Source organism: Musa acuminata, unplaced genomic scaffold, assembly GCF_036884655.1.
Source record: "Musa acuminata AAA Group cultivar baxijiao unplaced genomic scaffold, Cavendish_Baxijiao_AAA HiC_scaffold_1137, whole genome shotgun sequence".
NCBI lineage: Eukaryota > Viridiplantae > Streptophyta > Magnoliopsida > Zingiberales > Musaceae > Musa > Musa acuminata.
Genome location: NW_027021349.1, coordinates 738,277 through 765,426, shown reverse-complemented (window position 1 = coordinate 765,426; position 27,150 = coordinate 738,277). Strand labels below are relative to the sequence as shown.

General features: G+C 44.0%; 1 protein-coding gene across 5 annotated transcripts in view; it reads left to right on the top strand.

Annotated features, from left to right (window-relative positions):
- LOC103973036 (probable RNA-dependent RNA polymerase 5) overlaps positions 1 to 27,150 on the top strand; it is a 38,850-nt gene that overhangs the window by 3,768 nt on the left and 7,932 nt on the right. For all 5 annotated transcript variants that reach the window (XR_010512624.1, XM_009387497.3, XM_009387496.3 and 2 more), the window contains 4 exons: positions 442 to 634; positions 3,139 to 3,334; positions 3,484 to 3,571; positions 3,673 to 3,816. Coding sequence is in view for 4 of the 5 variants with exons in the window: in XM_009387497.3 (XP_009385772.2) it covers positions 442 to 634; positions 3,139 to 3,334; positions 3,484 to 3,571; positions 3,673 to 3,816 (621 nt within the window). In the remaining variant the exon portion in view is untranslated. The remainder of the gene's footprint in view (positions 1 to 441; positions 635 to 3,138; positions 3,335 to 3,483; positions 3,572 to 3,672; positions 3,817 to 27,150) is intronic.

Genomic DNA, 27,150 nt, shown 5'->3' with positions numbered 1-27,150 from the left:
GAGTACTGCCTTACTTACTGTTCAGTCAGATTTATCTTGTTTCATTCTTTTGTATAATAAGTTTGGAAAATATTTAGTTCAGAAGATGTGCTGGGCACATAACTCCTGATGAAGACAAGGACCTGTGTTGATACGAGTGGGAAAAAGAAAGTAAGTATTTAGGAGAATAACAATAGCATTCAACGGAAAAGGAGGTCTAAGTGAAAGTACAAAACCACCCCATCCTTAACAAAAAAAAAAGTCAGCCGATTTTTTTATTGGTGAAATATGCACCGTATTTTAAATTGTTGTTTATATTCTGCTCTTCATAACTGACATTCTCTTTGTCAAATTTCATGGTCGTCTTCTTCTCCTAATATTCAGAGATGGGATATGAATTCATGAGCACTCTAGTCTTTTTGTTTTGTATCACAAAATTTAGTTATGCAAGTACATGTTCAGGGTCCCTATCTTCAACTTCAGAGAACTCATCTGCAGCGGATCTTAGGTGATGACAATGTCTTGTTGGTAAAATTCACTGATGAAATGAGTGGAGAAAAAAGATCATCTTGTAGTTTTCAAATATCTAACTCAGTATACCACAAAGTTGCTGAAGAGGGGATTTTTGTGGGTTTACGATGGTATCAATTTTTTGGTAAGGTTATTTTCTTTAACTTTCTTTGTCATAATTCTTTGTTGCAGCTTAATGTTTGCGATAAGTCTGGTCTCATCAGTTTTGGGAGTGAGAGTGGATTGATAAATCTATACTTGCTTAATATTTTAGAACTTTCTAGTGATTTAACATGATTGCGACTGGCAATTATTTGATGCCTAAGGGTTATTTTGGAAAAAAAAATAATCAAATTTTTAGTCTGCCTTTACTGATTTAATATGTTCTGACATATTTGGGAATGAGCTAACAATTGGTTTGTGCTTGATCAGCATTTGTATTTTTGGACTCGTTAGCTTTTCATCATTTGGTGTGAAAAGCTATGTTGAAAAGAAAGGTCTAATTCTCCCGTACATTATATTCAGTACCTTCTTATAATTGTGTTGCAAAAGATGCAATTAAGACTGAAGTATACTTCTATCACTGAAAAATAAATGTAATTACGGATAGGAAAAGGATCCTAACTCTTGCATGCTTTAGTTTTGATTTATATGATGTTCTAGCCTTGGGTTCTAGTAATTTTGCATTTACATGGGTCTTCTTGTTCAATGGGACTTTTTGGGAAGTGATATAAGATACTTGAGTGCTTTCATAAAATACACATACCAATTAAAGAAAATGGATTAGGAATTGAAAATTAGCATGAGTGTTTCCATGAGATTTAAGCTGATTTCAGACCATTTGATATGCTTTATGATGCTTGTTCTGAGAAGTGATTTATTCTTATTACTCTTTTAAATACATAGAAATTGTCCAGTGAAGTGTTTTCCTGAATTTATGAGAATACATTTAAATGAGTACCTCAGATTGGATGCTGTAGTGCCATTGCTGAGTCACATCTCTAGTATCTTTCAGGTATTTGATGAAAGTATACAAAAAGTTTTTCCTGAAAAAATGATGTATCTGGCTTCTCATGCTATCTTTTGCCTTTTTTCATGGTACATTTGGTTTATGTATATTTAAATAGTGCTTCAATATTTTCTATGTCCATTTTAATTGAACTCTTTGTTCGAAGGGGCAAACAGTCATCTTTTCTTCTGGTCAGGGGTTGGGCTGTTCGATTCTATTGGGCTGTCCTGAAGTTGATCAGACCAACCAGAGCTCAACTGTGTAAGACATGGACTGCTGTTTTGCCCGGACCGGTACAAAATGGGCAGTTGTACCCATCCATTGAACCAGTACAGAGACTACCCCTGATTTGGGCGGTCCAGTCCGACCAATAAAAAAAAAAGAAAAAATCTATCTCACTGGTTTAGGTCTTGTGTTTGTGAGCCCTCTTCCCCATACACACACAGCCTGTGAGCCTTTGCTGCCATCCATCGCTTGTTGTCAATTTTGGGTAGAATTCTTTCTCTTCTTCTCTTCCTCCTCCTTTTCCTTTTCTTTGTTCGTCCACCTCCTCCTCTTCTTCCTCCTCTTGGTTCACCAGGTCCTCTTCTTCCTTCCTCCTCCTTTCTCCTCTTGCTCCATTGCCTCCTTTTGTTCTTTTGTCTTCTTCCTCCTCCCGCCTTTTCTTCCTCCACCATCTTCTCTTCTTCCTTCTCCTTCCTCTTCCTCTTCCTCTTCCTCCACTGCCATTTGATCCTTCCTGTTCTTCTTCTTCTTCTTCTTCTTCTTCTTCTTCTTCTCCCTCTTTGAGTCTTCAATACGTACCGGTGTGTCATACCGACTGGTACATACCAGTCTGGTCTGGGACTGATATGCCTGGTCGGTGAGAGATGACAAACCTTAGTAAACCTGTACAACAAATCAGTTCAGCTGGTTTGGTTGGTTTGAATTGTCAAGTAACAATTTGATTTTACACTATCCTTGAGGAAAAAGGGTTCGCACTGAGCCTTGAACATTACAGAAATTGTGCTTGCCCAATCCAGATGCAAGACACCAGTTAGTTGAACCTTCCTACTTCTCTGTGCTTATCATACAAGTTAGGAAACTGAGTTTTATGGTTTCAGACTTTCAGTTCAGCTATTTTCATATTCTCTCTTCTACAATTCTTTCTGACAAATATGATCTTTTTTCCTGTTCATCATTGTCATTGCTCCCGCTCCCAGATGCAAGACACTAGCTGGTTGAGCTTTCCTAAGCTGCTCAGCACATATACGACAAGTTAGACAAGTGTGGTCACTAAGGAGTTTTATGGTTTTGGACTTTCATTGTCTACTTTCATTCCTTACTCTTCAACAATTCTTCCTAACTAATAGGATTTTATTTCCTATTTGTCATTGTCATTGCTCCCAGAAATCGGAGAAAAATCGAATTATCACTATGACACTGCAGACCATATTGTTGTGGAATTATCTATTGTTGTTACTTTGTTTACTATTTATGTCCTTTGTTGGTTATCTTAAGAGTTAATTGCTAAGTCCATTTTCTACTCAAGTCCTGCAGTTTCTTATGGTGTTTTTTAAGCATGCTCCTTAAAGCCATGGAAAAATTCTTACTGTTATAAATCAAAATGCTTTCTGACCTGTCTTCTTTTGTGTGATCAGTTTTCAAGGATGGTGGCAAAGAGAAGAAGAAAAGCCCAACTAGCTCTCCTGTAAAATGCTATTTTGTTCGCATGGAATCCAATTGGGGTGTGGACCAGGAAAAAGCTTATATTTTATCTGACAAGTTTATACATGAAGCAAGAACTGTTTTCATGCACATTCATACAGTTTCAAGTTTGTCCAAATACATGGCCAGGTTGAACTTTCTGCTGGATATGTAATGTCTTTCTGCACATTGTATGTCTAGTTTGTGGGCATAGCCAACTATGTTGAACATTGTCTGTTTTTTATGGCGATACAGTTGTTAGCATATGGTGTCATTAGTTGAATAGAACATAAATGCAGGTTTTCTTTGATCTTGTCCAAGACCATCAAGTTAGATATCGATCTTTCATCTATTCATGTGGAAGTGATTGAGGACATACCTTGTGTGGTATACTTATGTTTCATTGGAAGATTTTTAATCAAATTTCAATCTGTTGCCTATGTCCTGATTCTGTGGCTTATTTGGATAGTGCTCTTTCATTCTTGTAGGATGACAATGGAAACATCTTATGTGGTGAAAATGGTGATCCAATGATCCATACAGATGGAACTGGATTTATTTCAGAAGACTTGGCTATGAAATGCCCCCAGCATATCTATAGAGGGAAATGTTCGATACCAACAGATATCCAGGTTTTTGATAGCTTAATTTTCCCTTTCAGCTTGATATGTTTCTCTGTGATATGTGCCGATGTTGATTGCTATTCTTCTGTAACTCCTCCATGTACTTATGAATTACGATGACCTCCTTGAATATCATTGTGCATTCATTTTCTTTGTATTTAACTATTAAAAGATGATTGCATTATTTCACAGTGAATTGGTTTGTGGAGCTTGCATTATCATACTAGATTACTTTATCAAGTGTCAGGAAAAAAAAAAAGTCATTCTATCATACATTTATCTATGAATCGTTTGTTTTAAGCATCAAGATAGATGTCCATGAATGACAGAGGTTGCATGACATGGGCCAGCCGCCTCAAGCCTTGTTCCCTGAGGGAAAACAGAAAAAGAAACAATAAGGATCCATAATAAATTTCATCATTAGTCTGGTCTGCTGCACTGACATTAGAAATTTCATGTATACGTACGGCACCTGACTTTAATTAGAAAAGCGTAGCACATGCTGTAATAACCAATTATGTAACATTAGAAATCTGATTTAGATAGGAAAACAAAGTTCCAAGAATCTTGACCAATATTGATCTAAAATTTGCTACAGAAAAGGTTGACCTTGCAACTCTACTAGATTTTGATGTTGGGGTGGTAGATGGGTTTGTGCCTTGTATTATGCAGAAATCTGTGGATTCTGTCCACGTAGGAGTCAAACAATATGAACTGTAACATGATACGCAGATTGCCAAGATGACCCTCTTCCTGGCTGTCACCCTGTTCTTTCTCCAGTGTTGCGGTTGACCTGATATGGGGCAAGATCTTTTAGGTTTTATCATGAGAAACTTCAGAATCAGTAGGTTTTCATTGGAAGCACCATGACTTAAGTGGCACTTAGTTGGATTCAATCTGTCCCGGATAATTGTGTCTGGTTTGCATTTGGTTTCATCTGCCAATTTTTGTATCCCCCCATTCTGATTGACTTTCAGGCATACGTGGATTGATCTCTGATGATTTCTGGTTGTATTAAGTATTAACCAACTGCCATACAAAATACTTGTAGCATGTACATTCCATGTTTCATGTATTGCAATGCTGTTTATGTAATTTAGGCTAGAGTTCAATTTCATGCATCTCATAGAGACTATTAAGGTAGTTGAAATAAATAATAGACCAAGTAATTGAGGGCTGCTGTATCAGTTATAATTTACTTCACTGATGTTTTCTTGATATAAGAAATAAAAATGTCTTATCATTTAGCACATATGCATGAAGTAGGTAAAATATTGATAGTGCTGAAAGTGCTAGCATGTTAAGGTATACGACAATATGGACAAATAAAATTAACTATCATTGACCATGGAAATATCAACTAAAAATTTGGGCCAAAACTGTATGGAATTAAATTGCTCTAGTTCAAGTCTTCCTATGGCTTTTGCTTCCCCGAGATCAGGATCACATATTCTGCTAGAAGAATTAGTTTGTAATTATCTAAATGCTTTGCTTGAATATAAGCTCAATGCTATGAGGCTCTCTTAAAAAGAAAAAAATATAAAATCTAGGAGGGATATTCATCAAATGTATTGAATTTTATGTCATATATGTTGCAAGAGAGAGTCAAGGTTAGGTGATTATTGTCACGACCCGAGTCTGATGAGCCAACAGGCCAATAACTTCATTTTGGTCCTTCAACCACGGACCAAAAGTGAGAGTTAATGTAGTACACTCATCAGCCCTATATAAGCTAATCATACACATTGCCCACTTCCGATGTGGGACTAATGTGATGTTACAATATCCCCAACTCAATTAGCTTGACGTCCTCGTCAAGGCAACTGGCCAATAACTCCATTTTGGTCCTTCAACCACGGACCAAAAGCGAGAGTTAACGTAGTACACTCATCAACCCCATATAAGCTAATCATACACATTACCCACTTCCGATGTGGGACTAATTGGATGTTACAATATCCCCAACTCAATTAGCTTGACATCCTCGTCAAGGCCCGACATAACCCAGATCGAACCCTAGCATAGTGCATGTGAGGTTTAACTCAGTGGTGGCTCCACGCCGTGATGAGTTCTCGACTCCATCCACGGGTAGCCTTTTCCTACTTGAGCCCTCTCACCCTGCCCAAATGCAACCACGAACCAAATTGCTTAAGCGGGAGTTAACGTAGTATACTCATCAGCCCCATATAAGCTAATCATACACATTGCCCACTTCCGATGTGGGACTAATGGGATGTTACAATTATGGTGTTATACTCTACTGTTTTCTTTTTTAGATTCGAGTCACTTGAAATAATAGGAAACAAAAAAACAGTGGCCAGCATGCTTAGAGGGTTCACTTATATGGTGACACTTAGATGGTTTTTAGCATATGCTGGCTGGGTGGTATTGCCTTCGTGTACAGTTATGCATTAGATCACATTCAATTCTTGTTGGGTCTCCAATATAAATATCTGATGTAAGGCATTGTTTTGTTAAAAGTTTTACATACTAATGATTCTTTGATTTGCTTACCAATAGAAACTTTGCTTATTAGCCTTTTTTATGTTTCATTAACTAATAAGTTTTCAGCTTTTGTTTGGATTACAGTAAGAAAATTTCATTTTCATGATTCCACCTTCCTATTCTTATTTACAACAACAAAACCATAAGCCATATGTTTAGTTAAATTCAGAATTGTTTCTATTAAAGTCTTTTTAGGTCTTCCTTTACCTTTCCTCGTATTACTAACATTAATCATTTCATCTTTTCTGATTACCGCATTCGGATGTCTCCTAAGCATATGCCCATATCATCTTAAACAATTTGCTCTCATCTTATCCTCTATCGAAGCGATACCTAGTTATTCACAAATAAAAATATTACTTTTCCTATCTTTCCTAGTAACTTTATATATCCATATCAACATTTTCATCTCAGCAACACAAACCTTTTGTATATATTGTTTTTCAGTTGTCGAACATTCAGATCCATAAAATATTGTTGGTCTCACAATCGTGTTATAAAATTTTTCTTTTGATCTCAAAGGTCTTTGAGGATTATACAAGACTTCTAACGCGCTATCACGACCTTAGCTGGAATTGCCTAAGGCGTGAGGCACCCTTGCGGCCAAGACGCGGATTTAGCTTGTGTTGCCTAAGTCGTGAGGCACCCTTGTGTCACGGACAAACTTCTAAACAGGATGTTTGATGTAATGCTTATGTATATCCGTGTCTTTTGATATGTTCATGCTTTGTACAGTATGTAGAGGGACAACCGAAGGCTTAATAGTCCCATTTTAGTTAGGTTGGTAGCCGCTTTAGGCTTATAAATAAAGGTTGTGTCATGTGGACACGTGTGAGAGATTTTCGGTCTATAATGGACCAATTTACCCTTTGTTGTGCAACTGTTCAGAGCTTGTAAAGTCTGTTTGTAATTTGCATTGTCTATGAAGTATTTTCGGAAATATTTGCTTGTGGATCCCGAGTGAGGCGTTCTCTCTAACCCGTTCTCTCTTTTGTTGGTCCTAAGGGACAATGAGAGGCTTCGGGGAGGCTGACCTTTACGGACGTACACGCAAGGGTGCCGCACGACTTAGGCAAAACCAGCTAAGTCCGTGACAGATGGTATCAGAGCGGGACAAGCACTCATAGAAACACTTAGCATGCAAATGTGGGGGACTTTGCGGGACTGCGTTGAGGGCAGTCAGCACACGCGCGATCGTTTGGCGGGGGGGGGGGGGGGAAACGGGCATGGAGATGTAGGGAAAAGGAGTCGTTCGGAGGAGCGGACATCTGAGATTGGCATTCAGAGGAATGGCCAACCCTTCGCGCAAGAGGCACCACGAGAATAGGCAAGCCTGGAAGAATGCGGAGCGCACAAAGGTTGGGATGGTTGAGTTTGAGCTACGGCTCAACGTTGATAACTATACTTGATGGTGCTCAAGGCAAGCGAGACACTTGGTAAAGGATGAGACCATGCAAGGTGGAATGAGTTGCTCAGCGACCGTAAGAGTTGTGCAAAGCTCACAGAGGTGAGGGGAATTGCTAACTCAAAGAATTCAGTACTCATACATGGGCTTGTATGTGGATGATGGAATGTTCGCGGCCATCCCAAGACGACCGAAACTCGGCGCCATAGAGCATTGAAACTTTCTCTTCGGCATGTAAAGGATACGTCCGTAGGAGGTTGAAGTGTGCAACGAGTTCAGCATGTTGCTAGGCCTTGAGTGGTGCAGCGGGGGCTGTATTGACGTGGAGTCGCAATCTAGCAAGTGCGTTTGCAAGAGGCAGAACAATGCACAGTTTGTTCAGCAGATCGGAGTAGTCCAAGGGGATGGTGGTCTCCGAGACGAAGAGAGATGTTGCTCCAATGAGACAGTTATCCAAGAGGGATAAGTCTCGGCTCTCCAAAGGGAGAATCATGTGGGACGGACCTCACAAGTTGAGGAGGAGTACCTCAACAAACAACAACTCCACGAAGCTCAATGGAATGAGCAAGCGGCGAGGAGTCGTCGCATGATCTCGCTCGAGAGAATGCATTGGTAGATGCATTGTGAGATCAAGTAGGGGAGCGACCCAAAGCAACACAAATGAAGGCACATTTGGAGTCGATATGAGATCGGACTCAAGGGAGGGCTGACCCATGGAATGGTGGGCGCGAGGGCCACCATCAACTCAATGCAAAAACGAGGAGCAGAGCAACTTGGGTGTAACTTGGCAAAGTACCCAAGCCGCATGAAGGGAGCTAGTATAGAAGATGGAACATGGAGCGGAGGCACAGTGCTTTCCTTGGACAGAGGTCAAGGACATGAACTCTTGTAGAAGCAAGAGTACGATCATGTTGTTCTATGGGTCCTTCATTCTGACGGAGCGGACTCATCTTGCATGGTGCCAAAGACGAAGGGAGCTTCTGGGCATATGCACCTTATCTCGGAAAAGCATGTGATGGAGGAACTAGGGCGACTCAAATTTGCGGAGGCGAAGTTGGGTTCAGAAGGCCTTAGCACGGGGCAAGAGGACGCAGAGGCGGGTACTCTTGAAGAATATGCCACAGTGTTGCCATTCAAGTTGCCATGAAGGAAGCGGTGCGCAGTGAAGATTGTGCTGGTAGGGGCAGGGCCCAGGATCCAGACAATGGTGCACGAATTACAGCGAAGTCGGGGGACTTCGGGAGCTACTAGGCGACGGACTGTCCTAGAACGGTGCTTCATCTAGGTGTGACCCAAGAGTGGGTGGATGAAGGTCGATTGCCAAAGGAGCGAACAAAATCGAAGGTGGAAGAGACCCTGCGATGTATTGGTAGAGGCCACACATGGAGGGACCACAATTCGAGTTCATCCCACATGGATCAGATTGCAATAGAGATGTCACCAGGAGGCGACATAGTGCAGCGGATCGTGGTGGAACAGTTCATGGCAATGCGATACACACGATATAGTCCCGTGAGGGACTAGATCATACGGAGGCATGATCGGGAGCTACTGGAAGCTCCACTTCGGTGAACAAACACGACGGCAAGAAGGGCTGTGGATTCAAGGAGTGAAGGCCATGGTACCGCAGAGGCGGGTCTTCCGTGCGTGTATCGAATTTTGCATCGGATGAAAGCCTTGGTCATCAGCATATGGGGGTTGTGTTCCACCAAGGGAAAAGTTCGAATGCAAGTACCAGTGAGTCCCATGGGTGGGACTTGATCATACAGAGGTATGATCGAAGTAGCTGGAGAGTTGGACTACTCCAGAGCTCATATTCGCTTAAGGGTGCCCGACAAGTCAGAGGACAAGGTCGAGTAAGCGAACGTTGCTACCAAGGAAGCTAAGGAGAACAGAATCGGTGCAAACCCTACAATATGATGGCAGAGGCCATGCAAGAGAGTTGCAGTCTGTCTTTCCATTGACCAAAGGGAGCTGTTTGGATAACACAGAGATGTTGAAGCAGGGGGTCGAAAGGGGTGAGGAAGCGACGACGAGTCCAGAGGGACTTAACTACCCAAAATCAAGCATCAGTTAGAATGGAGCTGGACTCAGAGGAGTGCCACAGAGACATATCTACTGATCATGAAGAAAAGGGATGCAGATGCGAGGCGACGGATAGTAGGGCCATGGGCATGGCAGCGCCATGGTACCGTAGAGGCGGGACTTCCGTGAAAGTCATTGATCCCTTGCTCTCATGGAGGGAGAGCGCTTGGTCGTGAAAGGGGCCGAGGAGGTGGAGCATGCAGAGGCAAACTCCAAGTATCGAGACAAGGCTGAATGGCAGAGGTCAAGGAACTTCGTAAGACCGGTGTCAATGAGTTTCTTATCAAGATAGCCGAAAGTGAAGGACTTCGGATCATGCAAGAGTGCATAACCAAGGAACGAAGCAGGCAGTACGCGGTGTTGTACCTTTGCTACTCAGTGGAGTAGGCGGTAGGGTTGATGGAGAAGACGGTACAATCCCAGAGGCGACCAAACCTATGAGAGAATCCCTCCAAGTTGGGGTGAAAACTTCTTGCATTCCAGAAGTTCGATGGCATTGAGAAGGTGAATCACAGTAACTAACTCAACGCAAGGAGTGCAAACACTTCAAGTGCTTCAGAAGTGTGAGCAAAGAGCAGACGAAGGCTAATAACCAGCTCGATGCATGGAGTACAACCTCGAGGAGGCGGGCGAAGTTAAGTAAACTTTGCCTTCTCAATTCTTAAGAGAATGGGCGAAACCGAGTACCCCAATTCTCTTATCTATCCAACAGAGGAGCTCTGCACATGTTCAAAGACTCTTCGAAGATAATGGAAGACAATAGTTGTCAAATCCTCCCCAACGGTGATCAGTGCTACTGAGAGTAGATTGTCCGTTTCATTTCCCAACGAAATGCCAATCGAAAGCGGAAGTGATGCGAACCTACTTGGAAGTGACAACTAAGTTAAAGAAGAGTCAATGGATAAATTTTGTGGAGGAAGGATCCAAAACTTTAGAAGTTTACGAGATGATGCTCGTTAAAGCTCCAACAAGCATCCACCCAGTTCAAGCAGCATGAGGCATTTGAGAGACTGGCGCAGTAAGGATGGTCTTTTCCTTCATCTAGAGGATCCGCAGGAACCAACAAGGATCAACACAACTCAGCCAACCCCACACTAGAGTCAGAGTCATTGGCGAGTTGAAGCAGCATGGCGGATCAAAGGTTCGACTACTAAAAAACAACAGCGGAGAGTAGCTGGGAGCCAAGAGGCGCATTGCAGTTGGAGCGGAAAATTGAAGACTCAGCAAAGGCGAGGAGTTGCAGTGTTCACAAAGGCTTCGACGAGGACGTCGAAGGAATAAGTGGAGGAGAATGTGACGGACAAACTTCTAAACAGGATGTTTGATGTAATGCTTATGTATGTTCGTGTCTTTTGATATGTTCATGCTTTGTACAACATGTAGAGGGATAGCCGAAGGCTTAATAGTCCCATTTTAGTTAGGTTGGTAGCCGCTTTAGGCTTATAAATAAAGGTTGTGTCATGTGGACACGTGTGAGAGATTTTCGGTCTATAACGGACCATTTTACCCTTTGTTGTGTAACTGTTCAGAGCTTGTAAAGTCTGTTTGTAATTTGCATTGTCTATGAAGTGTTTTCGGAGATATTTGCTTGTGGATCCCGAGTGAGGCATTCTCTCTAACCCGTTCTCTCTATTGTTGGTCCTAAGGGACAATGGGAGGCTTCGGGGAGGTTGACCTTTGCGGACGGACACGCAAGGGTGCCGCACGACTTAGGCAAAACCAGCTAAGTCCGTGACACTTGTGGCAAAGACGCGAACTTAGCTTGCCTTACCTAAGTTGTGCTTCGCCCTTGCGATATTGCTCCGTAAAGATCAGCCCACTTGCAATCTCTCGCAGGTCCCGAAGGACCTGTAAAAGAGAAAGTTGATTAGTTTGAAAGAACGAGCGACAGACAAGTCCCGACGTCTCGCGAAAGGGGGAAGCTTGACAAGCAATTCAGCGAGCACCTTGTGTGCACAAGAGAAAAGAGGGAGAGGGGGAAACAAGGACTTTAGAGGGTTGATCGAACAACTGCAAGTCCACAAACAGCTGCTCACCGGGTGTCGGTCGCGACAACAAGTTCCCATCAAGGTAACGTGCGAACTTGCGAAAGGTTGTTCAACGCCCGACACTATACCGAAGTCCCATCCAGCCTTGTGCCACCCGGGGGGTTCAAAAGGGCTGAGATGGTTGACGTTTTGGTGAGCGGAAGCGGACTGCAGAAAACAGCCCGTGGCACACAAAAACGGAGCTGTTTTAGGTTGTTTTGCTCGGTTCGGTGAGCGATCGCTTTGTAGTGCTGCAACTTGTTCGAACTTACATTTTTACAAGCAAAATGACTCAAAACCAAGACAAAACATGCTGCCAAGCAATTGTATATGTAGATGAGTGCGACGAACGGTTCGTTGAACGGAGTTGTTGCGGGTGCGCGACGACCGTTCGTGACATTCTCCCCCACTTAAACTGTCAACGCCCTCGTCGACACTTGTTGGTAGTTGTCGATAATTGTTCCTTCATGTCACAGGGCGTCTTCGGGCTCCCAACTGGCTTCAGTTCGGGGAAGCTTTCGCCACTTCACCATGTACTCTGTCTGCTCAGTTCCATTGGGTAGCTTTATCTTGCGGTCCGCCAGAATGGTTTCAACTCGCTTCTCGTAGGAGGTTGTGGTGGGAGATAGCCGAGTTGGAACACTTCGGGAAGCATCTTGCGGATCCGAGTGGTAGGCTTTTAGGTTGCTGGCGTGAAGAACGTTGTGAATTTTGAACCACGCCGGCAGTTGCAACTTGTAGGAGACGTTGCCTACCTTACTGATAATTGGGAAGGGCCCTTCATACTTGTGCACCAATCCTTTGTGGACTTTGTTCCTAAAGAATTGGAGTGATACTGGTTGGAGCTTGACCAACACCAAATCGCCAACTTTGAACTCTTGCGGTCGCCTTCCCAAGTCTGCCCACTTCTTCATCCTTTTTGTCGCCTTCTCCAAGTAAGCCCGCACAATATCTGCATTTCGATGCCACTCCTTTGCGAAATGATAGGCTGATGGACTACTCCCAGTATACCCCATTGCCATGGTGTGCGGAGTCGACGGTTGTTGTCCTGTGATGATCTCGAAGGGGCTCTTATTGGATGCAGAGCTCCGCTGCAAGTTGTAGGAGAATTGGGCAATGTCCAACAGCTTCACCCAATCTCGTTGGTTGGCACTCAGGTAGTGCTGGAGATATTGCTCCAGGAACGAGTTTATCCTTTTAGTCTGGCCATCCGTTTGGGGGTGGAGGCTTGTAGAGAAGTATAACTTCGACCCCAACAATTTGAATAACTCGGTCCAGAATCGTCCCAGGAACTGAGCATCTCGATCACTAATGATATTGTGTGGGACTCCCCAATACTTCACCACATCCTTCATCATCAGCTTGGCCGCCTCCTCTGCTGAACAGTGTAGGGGAGCAGCAATGAAAGTTGCATACTTTGAAAACCGATCGACCACCATGAGTATCGATCCAAGTCTCCCCACAAGTGGCAAGCTTGATATGAAATCCAAGGAAATGCTCTCCCACGGCCTTTCTGGTACGGGCAACGGCTCCAAAAGTCCCACCGGCTTTCGTTGCTCCACCTTGTCTTGTTGGCAAGTAAGGCATGTTCGAACATATTCCTCCACATCAGTCCCCATCTTCGGCCAGTAAAAGGCCCTCTCCACGAGAGCTAACGTTCTGTGAATGCCTAGGTGTCCAGCCCAAAGGGAATCGTGACACTCTTTTAAGAGTTCACGCCTCAAATTGTCTACTCGGGGAACATAAACCCTATTCCCTTTTGTGTAAACGAGTCCCTCCTGGATCCAAAATCGTCGTGCCTTGCCTTCTTTGATGAGCTGCATCAGGATAACTGCCTGGGGGTCACTATACAGTCCATCCCTAATCCTGGAAAGGAAGTTGGAGTGCAATTGACTTGCTTGGCCTCCGCCCTCCAATTGTACGGCATTCACACGCTCCACTTTCCGACTCAATGCATCGGCCACGACATTTGCCTTTCCAGGCTTATACTCTATTGTCATATCAAATTCAGCCAAGAAGTCCTGCCATCGTGCTTGCTTTGGGGAAAGTTTCTTCTGTATTTGGAAATAGCTCAGGGCGATGTTGTCTGTCCTTGGCACGAATCGCGATCCGAGAAGATAGTGTCGCCAAACTCGTAGACAGTGGATCACCGCTGTCATCTCCTTCTTGTGCACCAGATACTGCCGCTCGGTCTCGTTGAGCTTGTGGCTCTCGTAGGCCACCGCATAACCCTCCTGCATGAACAGTGATTTAAAAAGCGCTAGGCGCCAAGGTCCAAAAACGCCCGAGGCGCTAGGCGCTCGCCCGAGCGAAGCGAGGCGCTAAAATATAAAAATATATAATATAATTAATAAATATAATTATTTAAAATTTTAAATAAAAATATGCTATTAAATTAAGAAAATCTAAGATACAAAATCACAATGTCACATTAACAAAAAGTTTCAAAATTCAAAACATTAAAATTTTACATCAAAGTCATTCATCATAATCAATATTATCGTCATTTTCACACAAATCATCTTCATTGAATTCGTCTTCTTCCTTTTGTTCTTCGATTCCTTCCTCTTCATCAAGATATGTTTCATTCTCTATGTCTTCAACAATAGCAGGAGCCGAGCTTGATGCTTTTGCACTCATTTTTCTCTTTGACATCTGTCTTGTATATGTTTGTAATTCTCCAGCACCTGAAGCTCTTGCCACATCTCCCCACGTCAATCTATCATCTTCAAATACAAGCTCGTCTTCAACATCTTGCAAGTTAGCACCCATTTCTCCTACTAACCACTCATTTGAATCATCAATATCTTACAATGAGATTGAATCAAATCTATTTTTCAAATCATGACGAGTCTTCAAAGCTTGATTATACTTTATGTAAACAAGATCGTGCAATCGTTGATGTTCTAACCGATTTCTTCTCTTCGAGTGAATCTATCATGTCATAAAATTTAAAAATATATTAATACATATATCTAAATAAATAAATAAATTAAAATAAAAATATTTAGTAATACTTATATGCTCAAAGACACTCCAGTTTTGCTCACAACCCGAAGCACTACATGTCAAACTAAGTACTTTGATAGCAAATTTCTGTAAGTTCGGGGTGGAATTTCCAAATAGACTCCATCATTCAGCTGCAAAATTTATGTTATTATTAGCAATAACATAGTAACATAATATATATGAAATTAATTATATCAAATTATTAATACTTGGAGAGGTAGTTGTCCTGGATCGAACGACAATTGGAATTCCAAAAAGACCTTCAGCATTTTTATATAAAGATAATTCATGAATAATCTTATCTTGAACCTCAATGCTGGGAACTAATCTTGCAACACACTGATATAACCCACCCAAAACTTCTGCATCAAATCCAATAGATTTAATCTTATAAAAGAATTCAGGGTTCAAATAATATCCTACTGCATGTAAGGGACGATGAAGTTGACAATTCCATCTTTCGTCAATGATTGTAAAAATTTTCTCATATTTTTCTTCATTTTCATTAAAAGATCTTTTAATCGTCTCCTTTGCTCTATTCATAGCCTCATAAATATATCCCATTGCAGGCTTATTTTCATTATCCACCAACCGAAGGACTCGAACAAGAGGGCCCATTACCTTTAATATATAAACTACATGATTCCAAAAGGATGACATTAAGATGATATCAGCAGCCCTCTTGCCTTTTGCTTCTTTTGCCCATTTGCTTGTCACCCATTTCTCAGAGGTAAACATATTTCTCAGAGTATGTTTTTGACGATGCACGCACTGTAATGTCAAGAATGAAGTAGCAAATCGGGTAACACCATGTCTCACTAATTCTTTATTCCCTGTAAATTCTCTCATCATATTCAAAGCCCCAATGTGATTATAAAGAAATCCAACAACAAAAATTGCCCTTTATAAGGTTTTCTTGATTTCTAAGATCTTTCCAATATCTTCCAACATTAAATCAATACAATGTGCTGCACATGGAGTCCAATACAAGTGTTGTCTTTTTTATTCAAGCAATTTACCTGAGACAAAGGATAACAAAAATGATAAGACTTAAGAGTTTAACACACTTAATTGAAGATAAAATAATTAACAAAATCAAAAGATGAATATTACGAGCTAAAACATAGTTGCTTCCATTGTCGGTTATGATTTGAACGATATTTTGTTCTCAAATTTCTTCCACGAAGTTGTCAAGTAAATCATATATCTTGTCTCCAGATTTTACAAAAGATAAAGCATCTATTGACTTCACAAACATAGTCCCTAAAGAACAATTAACCATAAAATTAATTATACTCCTGCGCCTCCTGTCAGTCCAAACATCTGACATAATAGAGCAACCATGTGTTGCCCATGATTCTTTATGACCCTTTAGTAAGTCATTTGTATAATTCAACTCTTTTTGCAGCAATGGAACTCGCATCTCATAATAACTTGGAGGTTTTAATCCTGCACCATATCTTCCAATAGCTTCAATCATATCCTTAAAACTGTCTAAACGAGTTGTACTAAGGGGAAGACCAGCCTGATAGAAGAAGCGAGCAATGTGCTGAATTGTTCTTCCTCTTATTTCTTTATCACAAGCATCACTTATATTTGTTTGTCTCAATTTTGAGCCTCCTGCTTGCCCTTGTTGTTTCTGGGATCCTTGAAGCATATATAGATCCATCGGTCCTTTTCTACCTTTCTTAGTACTCATAACTTCTTTTCCCTTTTTGTCGTATACTCTTTTTTCACTTGGGTTAATACTCGCAGAATAATCTTCTTCTTTATCCCTGAGATGTTCAACATTGTCTTCTGGTAAATTCCCATAAGATTCATTCTTTTGTGTCTTCTTTTCATTCATATAATTCAGCAACTCTTCTTTTACCTCAGGTGGACATTTTTTGCAAGCTGCTGCATTCTTGAAATTTCCTACTAGATGTTGTTTTGCACGAAAAATACCACCTCTGGTAGTCTTATCGCAGAATATGCAAGTCACTGCATTAGGATCTTTCAGATCCTTCAAATAATTATACTTCCATGCAGGATCTTTTTTTGATACCATTGGAGACTCTATTGAGTTGCTCTCTACACTTGCCATTTATGTTGAAACCTAACAATAATTTCAAATAAATAAAAATTAACAACATTAAAATCAAAATAATATATTATTAATCTATTAACAGAAAATTAATCATTTCAAAATTTAAATAAACTTAATATTAAGAGTATACTAAGCCTGATGGAGAAACGAGGAAGCAGCGGCGAGCGGCGGCGGCAGCAGCGGCGAGCTGTCACGGACAAACTTCTAAACAAGGTGTTTGATGTAATGCTTATGTATGTCCGTGTCGTTTGGCATGTTCATGCCTTGTACAGAATGTAAAGGGGCGGCCGAAGGCTTAATAGTCCCATTTTAGTTGGGTTGGTGGCCTCTTTAGGCTTGTAAATAAAGGTTGTGTCATGTGGACACGCTCGAGAGCTTCTCGGTCTGTAATGGACCATTTTACCCTTTGTTGTGCCACTGTTCAGAGCTTGTAATAGTCTGTTTGTAATTTGCATTGTCTATGAAGTGTTTTTCGGAGATGTTTGCTTGTGGATCCCGTTTGAGGCGTTCTCTCTAACCCGTTCTCTCTTTTGGTGGTCCTAAGGGACAATGGGAGGCTTCGGGGAGGCTGACCTTTGCGGACGGACGCGCGAGGGTGCCGCACGACTTAGGCAAATCCAGCTAAGTCCGTGTCATATGGTATCAGAGCGGGACAAGCACTCATAGAAACACTTGACATGCAAACGTGGGGGACCTAGTGGGGCTGCATGGAGGGCAGTCAGCACACGCGCGACCGTTTGAGGGAAAACGGGCATGGAGATGTAGGGAAAAGAGTCGCTCAGAGGAGCGAGCATCTGACATTGGCATTCAGAGGAATGGCCAACCCTTCGCGCAAGAGGCACCACGAGAACAGGCAAGCTTGGAAGAATGCGGAGCGCACAAAGGTTGGGATGGCTGAGTTTGAGCTACGGCTCAACGTTGACAACTTTACTTGATGGTGCTCAAGGCAAGCGAGGCGCTTGGCAAAGGACGAGACCATGCAAAGTGGAATGAGTTGCTCAGCGACCGAAAGAGTTGTGCAAAGCTCACAGAGGTGAGGGGAATTGCTAACTCGAAGAATTCGGTACTCATGCATGGGCTTGTATGCGGACGATGGATTGTTCGTGGCCATCCCAAGGCGACCGAGACTCGGCGCTATGGAGCATTGAAACTTTCTCTTTGGCATGCGAAGGATACGTCCGGAGGAGGCTGAAGTGTGCAACGAGTTCAGCATGTTGCTAGGCCTTGAGGGGTGCAGTGGTGGCTGTATTGACGTGGAGGCGCAATCTAGCAAGTGCGTTTGCAGGAGGCAGAACAACGCACAGTTTATTCAGCAGATCGGAGTAGTCCAAGGGGATGGTGGTCTTCGAAACGAAGAGAGATGTTGCTCCAATGGGACAGTTATCCAGGAGGGATAAGTCTCGGCTCTCCAGAGGGAGAATCATGTGAGATGGACTTCACATGTTGAGGAGGAGTACCTCACAAACAACAACTCCACGAAGCTCAATGGACCGAGCAAGCAGCGAGGAGTTGTCACATGATCTCGCTCGAGAGAATGCATGGGTGGATGCATTGCGAGATCAAGTGGGGGAGCGACATGAAGCAACTTAAATGAAGGCACACTTAGAGTCGATATGGAGATCGGACTCAAGGGAGGGCTGACCCGTGGAATGGTGGGCGCGAGGGCCACCATCGACTCAATGCAAAAACGAGGAGCGGAGCAACTTGGGTGTAACTTGGCGAAGTACCCAAGCCGCATGAAGGGAGCCAGCAGAGAAGTTGGAACATGGAGCAGAAGCACAGTGCTTTCCTTAGACAGAGGTCAAAGACATGAACTCTTGCAGAGGCAAGAGTAGGATCATGTTGTTCCGTGGGTCCTTCGTTCTGACGGAGCGGACTCATCTTGCATGGTGCCAAAGACGAAGGGAGCTTCTGGGCACATGCACCTTATCTCGGAGGAGCATTTGATGGAGGAACTAAGGCGACTCAATTTGCGGAGGCGAAGTTGGGTTCAGAAGGCCTTAGCACGGGGCAAGAGGACGCAGAGGCAGGTACTCTTGAAGAATATGCCACAGTGTTGCCATTCGAGTTGCTATGAAGGAAGCGGTGTGCAGCGGAGATTGTGCTGGTAGGGGCAGAGGCCCAGGATCCAGACAATGGTACACAAATTACAGTGAAGTCGGTGGACTTCGGGAGCTACTAGGCGACGGACTGTCCTAGAGCGGTGCTTCATCTAGGTGTGACCCAAGAGTGGGTGGATGAAGGTCGATTGCCAAAGGAGCGAACAAAATCGAAGGTGGAGGAGACCCTGCGATGTATTGGCAGAGGCCACACATGGAGGGTTCAAAATTCGAGTTTATTCCACAAGGTTCAGAATGCAATGGAGATGTCACCAGGAGGCGACATGGTGCAGCGGATCGTGGTGGAACAGTTCGTGGCAATGCGACACACACGACATAGTCCCGTGAGGGATGAGATCATATGGAGGTATGATCGGGAGCTACTGGGAGCTCCGCTTTGGTGAACAACACGACGGCAAGAAGGGCTATGGATTCAAGGAGTGAAGGCCATGGTACCGCAGAGGCGGGTCTTTCGGGCGTGCATCGAATTTTGCATCGGATGAAAACCTTGGTCATCAGCATATGGGGGCTGGGTTTCACCAAGGGAAAAGTTCGAATGCAAGTACCAGTGAGTCCCATGGGAGGGACTTGATCATGCAGAGGTATGATCGAAGCAGCTGGAGAGTTGGACTGCTCCAGAGCTCATATTCGCTTAAGGGAGCCCGACAAGTCAGAGGACAAGGTCGAGTAAGCGAACGTTGCTACCAAGGAAGCTAAGGAGAACAGAATTGGTGCAAACCCTACAACGCGATGGCAGAGGCCATGCATGGGAGTTGCAGTCTGTCTTTCCATCGACCAAACAGACTGCTTGGAGAACACAGAGGTGTTGAAGCAGGGGGTCGAAAGGGGCGAGGAAGCGACGACGAGTCCAGAGGGACTTAGCTACCCAAAATCAAGCATCAGTTAGAATGGAGGTGGACTCAGAGGAGTGCCACGGAGACATATCTATTGATCATGAAGAAAAGGGATGCAGATGCGAGGCGACGGATAGTAGGGCCATGGGCATGGCAGCGCCATGGTACCGCAGAGGCGGGACTTCCGTCAAAGTCATTGATCCCTTGCTCTCACGGAGGGAGAGCGCTTGGTCGTGAAAGGGGCCGAGGAGGTGGAGCATGCAGAGGCAATCTCCAAGTACTGAGACAAGGCTGAAGGGCAGAGGCCAAGAAACTTCGTAAGACCGGTGTCAACAAGTTTCTCATCAAGATAGCCGTAAGTGAAGGACTTCGGGTCATGCAAGAGTGCACGACCAAGGAACGAAGCAGGCAGTACGTGGTGCTGTACCTTTGCTACTTAGTGGAGTAGGCGGCAGGGTTGATGGAGAAGACGGTACAATCCCAGAGGCGACCTCATCTATCAGAGAATTACTCCAAGTTGGGGTGAAAACTTCCTGCATTCCAGAAGTTCAATGGCATTGAGAAGGTGAATCACAGTAGCTAACTCAACGCAAGGAGTGCAAACACTTCAAGTGCTTCAGAAGTGTGAGCAAAGAGCAGGCGAAGGCCAGTAACCAGCTCGATGCATGAAGTACAACCTCGAGGAGGCGGGCGAAGTCAAGTAACCTTTGCCTTCTCAACTCTTAAGAGAATGGGCGAAACCGAGTACCCCAGTTCTCTTATCTATCCAGCAGAGGAGCTCTGCACAAGTTCAAAGACCTTTCGAAGATAATGGAAGACAATAGTTGTCAAATCCTCACCAACGGTGATCAGTGCTACTGAGAGTAGATTGTCCGCTTCATTTCCTAACGAAATGCCAATCGAAAGCGGAAGTGATGCGAACCTACTTGGATGTGACAACTAACTGAAAGAAGAGTCAATGAGCAGATTTTGTGGAGGAAGGACCCAAAACTTCAGAAGTTTGCGAGGCGATGCTCGTTAAAGCTCCAACAAGCATCCACCCAGTTCAAGCAGCATGTGGAAATTTTGAGAAACTGGCGCGGTAAGAATGGTCTTTTCCTTCATTTGGTGGATCCGCAGGAATCAACGAGGATCAACACAACTCAGCCAACCCCACACCAGAGTCAGAGTCATTGGCGAGTTGAAGCAGCATGGCGGATCAAAGGTTCGACTACTCAAAAATAGCAGCGGAGAGCAGCTGGGAGCCAGGAGGCGCATTGCAGCTGGAGCAGAAGATTGAAGACTTAGCAAAGGCGAAGAGTTGCAGTGTTCACAAAGGCTTCGACGAGGACGTCGAAGGGATAAGTGGGGGAGAATGTCACGGACAAACTTCTAAACAAGGTGTTTGATGTAATGCTTATGTATGTCCGTGTCGTTTGGCATGTTCATGCCTTGTACAGAATGTAAAGGGGCGGCCGAAGGCTTAATAGTCCCATTTTAGTTGGGTTGGTGGCCTCTTTAGGCTTGTAAATAAAGGTTGTGTCATGTGGACACGCTCGAGAGCTTTTCGGTCTGTAATGGACCATTTTACCCTTTGTTGTGCCACTGTTCAGAGCTTGTAATAGTCTGTTTGTAATTTGCATTGTCTATGAAGTGTTTTTCGGAGATGTTTGCTTGTGGATCCCGTTTGAGGCGTTCTCTCTAACCCGTTCTCTCTTTTGGTGGTCCTAAGGGACAATGGGAGGCTTCGGGGAGGCTGACCTTTGCGGACGGACGCGCGAGGGTGCCGCACGACTTAGGCAAATCCAGCTAAGTCCGTGTCAGAGCGGCGGTAGCGGCAGCAGCAGCAGCAGCGGCGAGCGGCGGCAGCGGGAAAGGGAAAGGGAGCGGAAGGCGCGAGCAGCGGGAGGCCTCGAGGGAGGCGCAAGCAGCGGGAAGGCTCGCGGGAGGGCTCGCGGGAGGCGTGAGCAGCGGGAGGGCTCGAGGGAGGCGCGAGCAGCGGGAAGGCTCGCAGGAGGCGCGAGCAGCGGGAGGGCTCGCAGGAGGCGCGAGCAGCGAGAGGGCTCGCGGGAGCCGCGAGCAGCGGGAAGGCTCGAGGGAGGCGCGAGCAGCGACAGCGGCAGTGGGAGCAGCGGCAGCGAGCGACGAGATCGTGATCGGGATCGAGAGCGGCAGCGGCAGCAGGTTAGTGTTGGGTTAGGGTTAGGGTTAGGGTTGGGGTTATATCGGTTTAGTTGGTTCGATTGAACCAACTAACAACCGAACCAGGACCGAACCAGACCTAAAATTCTGGTTCGGTCGCCTTGGTTTACCCAGGCGCTCGCCCGAAGCGCCCAGGCGGCGCCTGTTTGAAGCGCTCCGCCTGGGACATTAGCGAGGCGCTCGGGCCTCGCCTCGCCTTGCCCGAGCGCCTAGGCGAGCGCCCGAGCGCCTTTTGCAATCACTGTGCATGAGTACTCCCCCAATAACGAAATCTGAAGCATCTGTATGGACTTCAAAAGGCTCCCCATAGTCTGGCAATTTGAGCACCGGTTCTTCTATAACAGCAGCCTTCATATCTTGAAATGCTATTTCACACTTGTTCGACCACTTCCAAGGCTGGTCCTTATTAAGCAACTCCGTCAGTGGAGTTGCACGCTTCGAGAACCCCGCTATGAAGCGTCGATAGTAGTTGACGAAACCAAGGAAGGATCTAAACTCTGGCACGTTCTTTGGAGTTCGTCATTCCGCAATCGCTTGCACTTTTGATTTGTCCATACGAATGGAGCCATCACCGATTCGATGCCCCAAGAATAAGATATCCGTTTGGGCAAAGTAGCATTTCTCCCTTTTCACGAACAAAGTGTTCTCCCTGAGAACCTTAAAAATTGTCCGAAGGTGCAGGACATGCTCCTCGAGCGTTTGACTATAGACGATGATATCGTCCAAGTAGACGACCACGAACTTGTCTAAATACTCCTTGAATAGTTGGTTCATGAGAGTGCAAAACGTGGCCGGAGCGTTGGTTAAGCCGAAAGGCATCACCAAGAACTCAAACGCTTCATACCTGGTCACACAGGTAGTCTTCGCTTCATTGCCTTTAGCAATGCGCACCTGCCAATACCCCGACCGAAGGTCGAGTTTTGAGAAATACTTGGCTTTGCCCAACTGGTCGAACAAGTTCGCGATGAGTGGGATGGGATACTTTCAGGACATTTGCCACCACAGCAGGTTCTTGAATGGCCTTCTCGTCGAGTTACTCTAGCTTCGTAGCAGCCACGAAGGTTAATTCACCTTTTCGCATCCCTTTCTTCAGTTGCAATACCGATATATGTTGGGGTTCCTTAGTTCCTCTCCGAGAGACGGGAACCACGTAGGGGTCGTCACCTCCCATCATACACAAGGAGTTTAGGAACGACATAGGCACCAACTTCGCCGCATGCATAAACTCCATTCCAAGAATCACTTGGAAGTCGTCCAATGGCACTGCCATCATGTTGGTGTTCCCGCTTCATTTTCTGATCTTGATGGGAACTCCCTTTGCTAACCCGGAGATTCGCTTGGCCTCCAAGTTCACCGCCTTCATTCGACTTGGGCTCTTCTCCAAGATCAACCCAAGTCGCTTTGTTTCTCGATCGGCTATGAAGTTATGGGTAACACCCGTGTCCACCATTACACGGGTCGTTTGGCCATTTAGCTTGATGTCTACGTACATCAGCTCACCACTTCCTGCTTTTTGTAGCTTTGTCTTCGTGTTCTCCCCCACTTGACCCTGCATGGCGTTCAACAAATGCATTGCTCCCATTCGGGGTCCTTGCGACTCCTTGTCATCGCTGCTGAATTCAAAACTGCTCAAACTAAGAGCAACAGCTTTGCCCTTTTCTGACCGAGGGGGGTGGATGGAAGCTGTTAAAGCATTGAGTGCCTGCTTTTGTGGGCACTCCCTCACCATGTGCGGCCCTCCGCACAAGAAGTATCCGCCAGGTTTCGAGGCCTTGCCCTTCGGGCTTGGCCCTTTGTGGGAACTCTTTTTCTTTTGTTCGCCCCCGAGCTCATTCCCTTGATAATACTTTAGAGGGCAATTGCCTGAAGATTGTTTCCTTCTTCCCGGGTCTTCAGAGGAAACAAAGTTGGTGAGCCTTTCTGCAGCAGCAATTGCCCCGACCACATCGGTGACATTCCTTCGATTTAGTTCTTGTTGAGCCCATGGCTTCAAACCATCGAGGAAGCTGGACAGCTTGTCCTTCTCGGACATGTCCTGTATATCCAGCATTAGCACAGAAAATTGTTTCACGTAGTCTCGGATGGAAGTACTCTGGTGGAGTTGTCTCAACTTTCTTCTTGCGACGAACTCTGTGTTCTCCGGTAGGAACTGAGTTCTCAACTCTCGCTTCAAGTCCTCCCAAGTGTCAACCCGACATCGACCTTGTTGGATCTCCTCCCAACGGGTTCGCCACCAAAGTTTCGCATCTCCGTTCAGATACATTGTTGCTATAGAAACTTTGGTATCTTCATAATCGGGCCTCGTAGCTCGAAAGTATTGTTCCATGTCGAACAGAAAATTCTCGAGCTCTTTGGCATCTCTGACCCCTCCATAACCATGAGGCTCGGGTGCCCTCAAGTTTTGTGGTGGTGAAACGCGGGTGTTGCTTCCTCCCGCATTTAGTGCTCTTGTGAGCATGGCCACCCTTGAAGTGAATTCTGCCACAACATCCTGCAAGTGTTGCACAGAGTCTTTGGTGTCATCAGACAGTCGGTCGACTATGGCCTCGACCTTGTCGATCCTGGACTCCGCTTCCTCTTGCGAGCTCTCTACCCCAACAAGCCTTTGTTGGCCATGGTAGAGTTCCTCCATGCTCGCTTCAAGAATATCCAAGCGGGTTTCCGCCGTTGTGAGTCTCTCCTTGTGACTCTTTTTTCCAGTTGACACTCTAGATTGCGCCTCCTCCGCTCGTGGAGAGTAGCCAACTTCTCGCTCATCATGTTCGTTGCCGCGCTCCTCTTGAGCGGCTCCAATAGCATGAGAGCGAGTATGCACATACAGCCCACCTATGGCTGCTTGGGGCAAGGGTCCGGCTTGCCCCGTCTTGCTTGATTCGCCACGATGCTTTACCATGGCGAAGTTGCGAAGTTCCTTCGTTGCTCGCTCGAAGTCCTTACCCGCTCTGATACCACAATGTCACGACCTTAGCTGGAATTGTCTAAGGCGTGAGGCACCCTTGCGGCCAAGACGCAGACTTAGCTTGCGTTGCCTAAGTCGCGAGGCACCCTTGCGGCAAAGACGCGAACTTAGTTTGCCTTACCTAAGTCGTGCTTCGCCCTTGCGATATTGCTCCGCAAAGATCAGCCCACTTGCAACCTCTCGCAGGTCCCTAAGGACTTGTAAAAGAGAAAGTTGATTAGTTCGAAAGAACGAGCGACGGACAAGTCCCGAAGTCTCGCGAAAGGGGGAAGCTTTACAAGCAATTCAGCGAGCACCTTGCGTGCACAAGAGAAAAGAGGGAGAGGGGGAAAACAAGGACTTTAGAGGGTTGAACGAACAATTGCAAGTCCACAAACAACTGCTCACCGGGTGCCGGGCGCGACAACAAGTTCCCGTCAAGGTAACGTGTGAACTTGCGAAAGGTTGTTCAACGCCTGACATTATACCGAAGCCCCATCCAGCCTTGTGCCACCCGGGGGGTTGAAAGGGGCTGAGATGGCTGACGTTTTGGTGAGCGGAAGCGGACTGCAGAAAACAGCCCGTGGCCCACGAAAACGGAGCTGTTTTGGGGCTGTTTTGCTTGATTCGGTGAGCGGTCGCTTTGTAGCGCTATAACTTGTTCGAACTTACATTTTTACAAGCAAAATGACTTGAAACCAAGACAAAACATGCTACCAAGCAGCTGTACATGTAGATGAGTGCGACGAACGATTCGTTGAACGGAGTTGTTGTGAGTGCGCGATGACCGTTCGTGACAGTGCCTCGCCATTTTAATCATCTTATTTTTACTCTATAAATAATATATTCATCGATCTCTTTGACTTGTTGAATAATTGATCCAAGATACCTAAAGCTTTTACTTAAAGGAACATATTGTTCATCCAACTTAACTATATTATCCTATCTATTTCTAGAATCACTAAAATTACATTTTATATATTCAATTTTAGTCTTACACTCTTACTTAATCTAAAACATTTATTTTCTAAGTCTTGCCTCCATAGCTCATGTTTATAATTAATTCCACTTATACTCTTATCAACTAAGACAATTTCATTAACAAATAACATACAAAGTGACTAGTGAGTTCATCCATTATCAATGTGAAAATGTAGGGACTTAATGGCGGATCCTTGATGTAATCCTATGCTAATAGGAAACTCACTAGACACACTCTCTATAGTTCTAACACTAGTAGCTATAATGTCATACATATCTTTAATAACATTAATATAATTAGTGAATACACCTTTCTTTTCTAAAACTCACTATAATAAATCTCTAGGAACCCTATTATAGGCTTTTTCTAAGCTAATAAAAATCATATGCAAATCTTTGGTTTTCTCCTTATACTTTTTCATTAGTTGTCTTAATAAATAAATAGCTTTTATGGGTGATCTTCCAAGCATAAAACCAAATTAATTTTTAGAGATATTTGTTTCAAGTTTTATCCTACTTTCGATAACTTTTTCTCAAAGTTTCATAGTATGCCTCATAATTTTAATTTCTTTATAATTTGAATAATTTTGTATGTCATCCTTATTTTTATAAATTGGTACTAAAAAACTCTTTCTTCATTCATCATACATTCTTCCAAATCTCATGATTTTGTTAAATAAGCTAGTTAATCAATCTATTCTCTCTTATACTATTTCATACCTCAATAGGGATATCATCAAGCCCCATACTTTTAGTTATTTTTATCTTCTTTAATATGTCTTTTACTTCATTAGCTCTAATTTTATGAACAAATCTATGATTATTAAATCTACCATTATTATTTATTGTTAAATCTAAGTCCTATGTAAAATATTCATTAAATAATTTATAAAAATAATTTTTTTCATCTTTCCTTAATCTCGTTATCATTAACAGGTATTCTTTAATCTATGCCTTTAATGCATCTAATATTATCTAAATCCTTTCACTATCTTTCCCATGATTTAGCAATTGGATATATATATTTTTTATTATCTTTAGTACCTAATTTATTATAAAAATTATTATAAGCTTTATATCTTGCCATACTAATCATTTTTTAGTCTTTTTTTAGATTCTTTATATCTTTTAAGTTTTCCTTATTTTTATAATTTTACCCATCTTTAAAACATA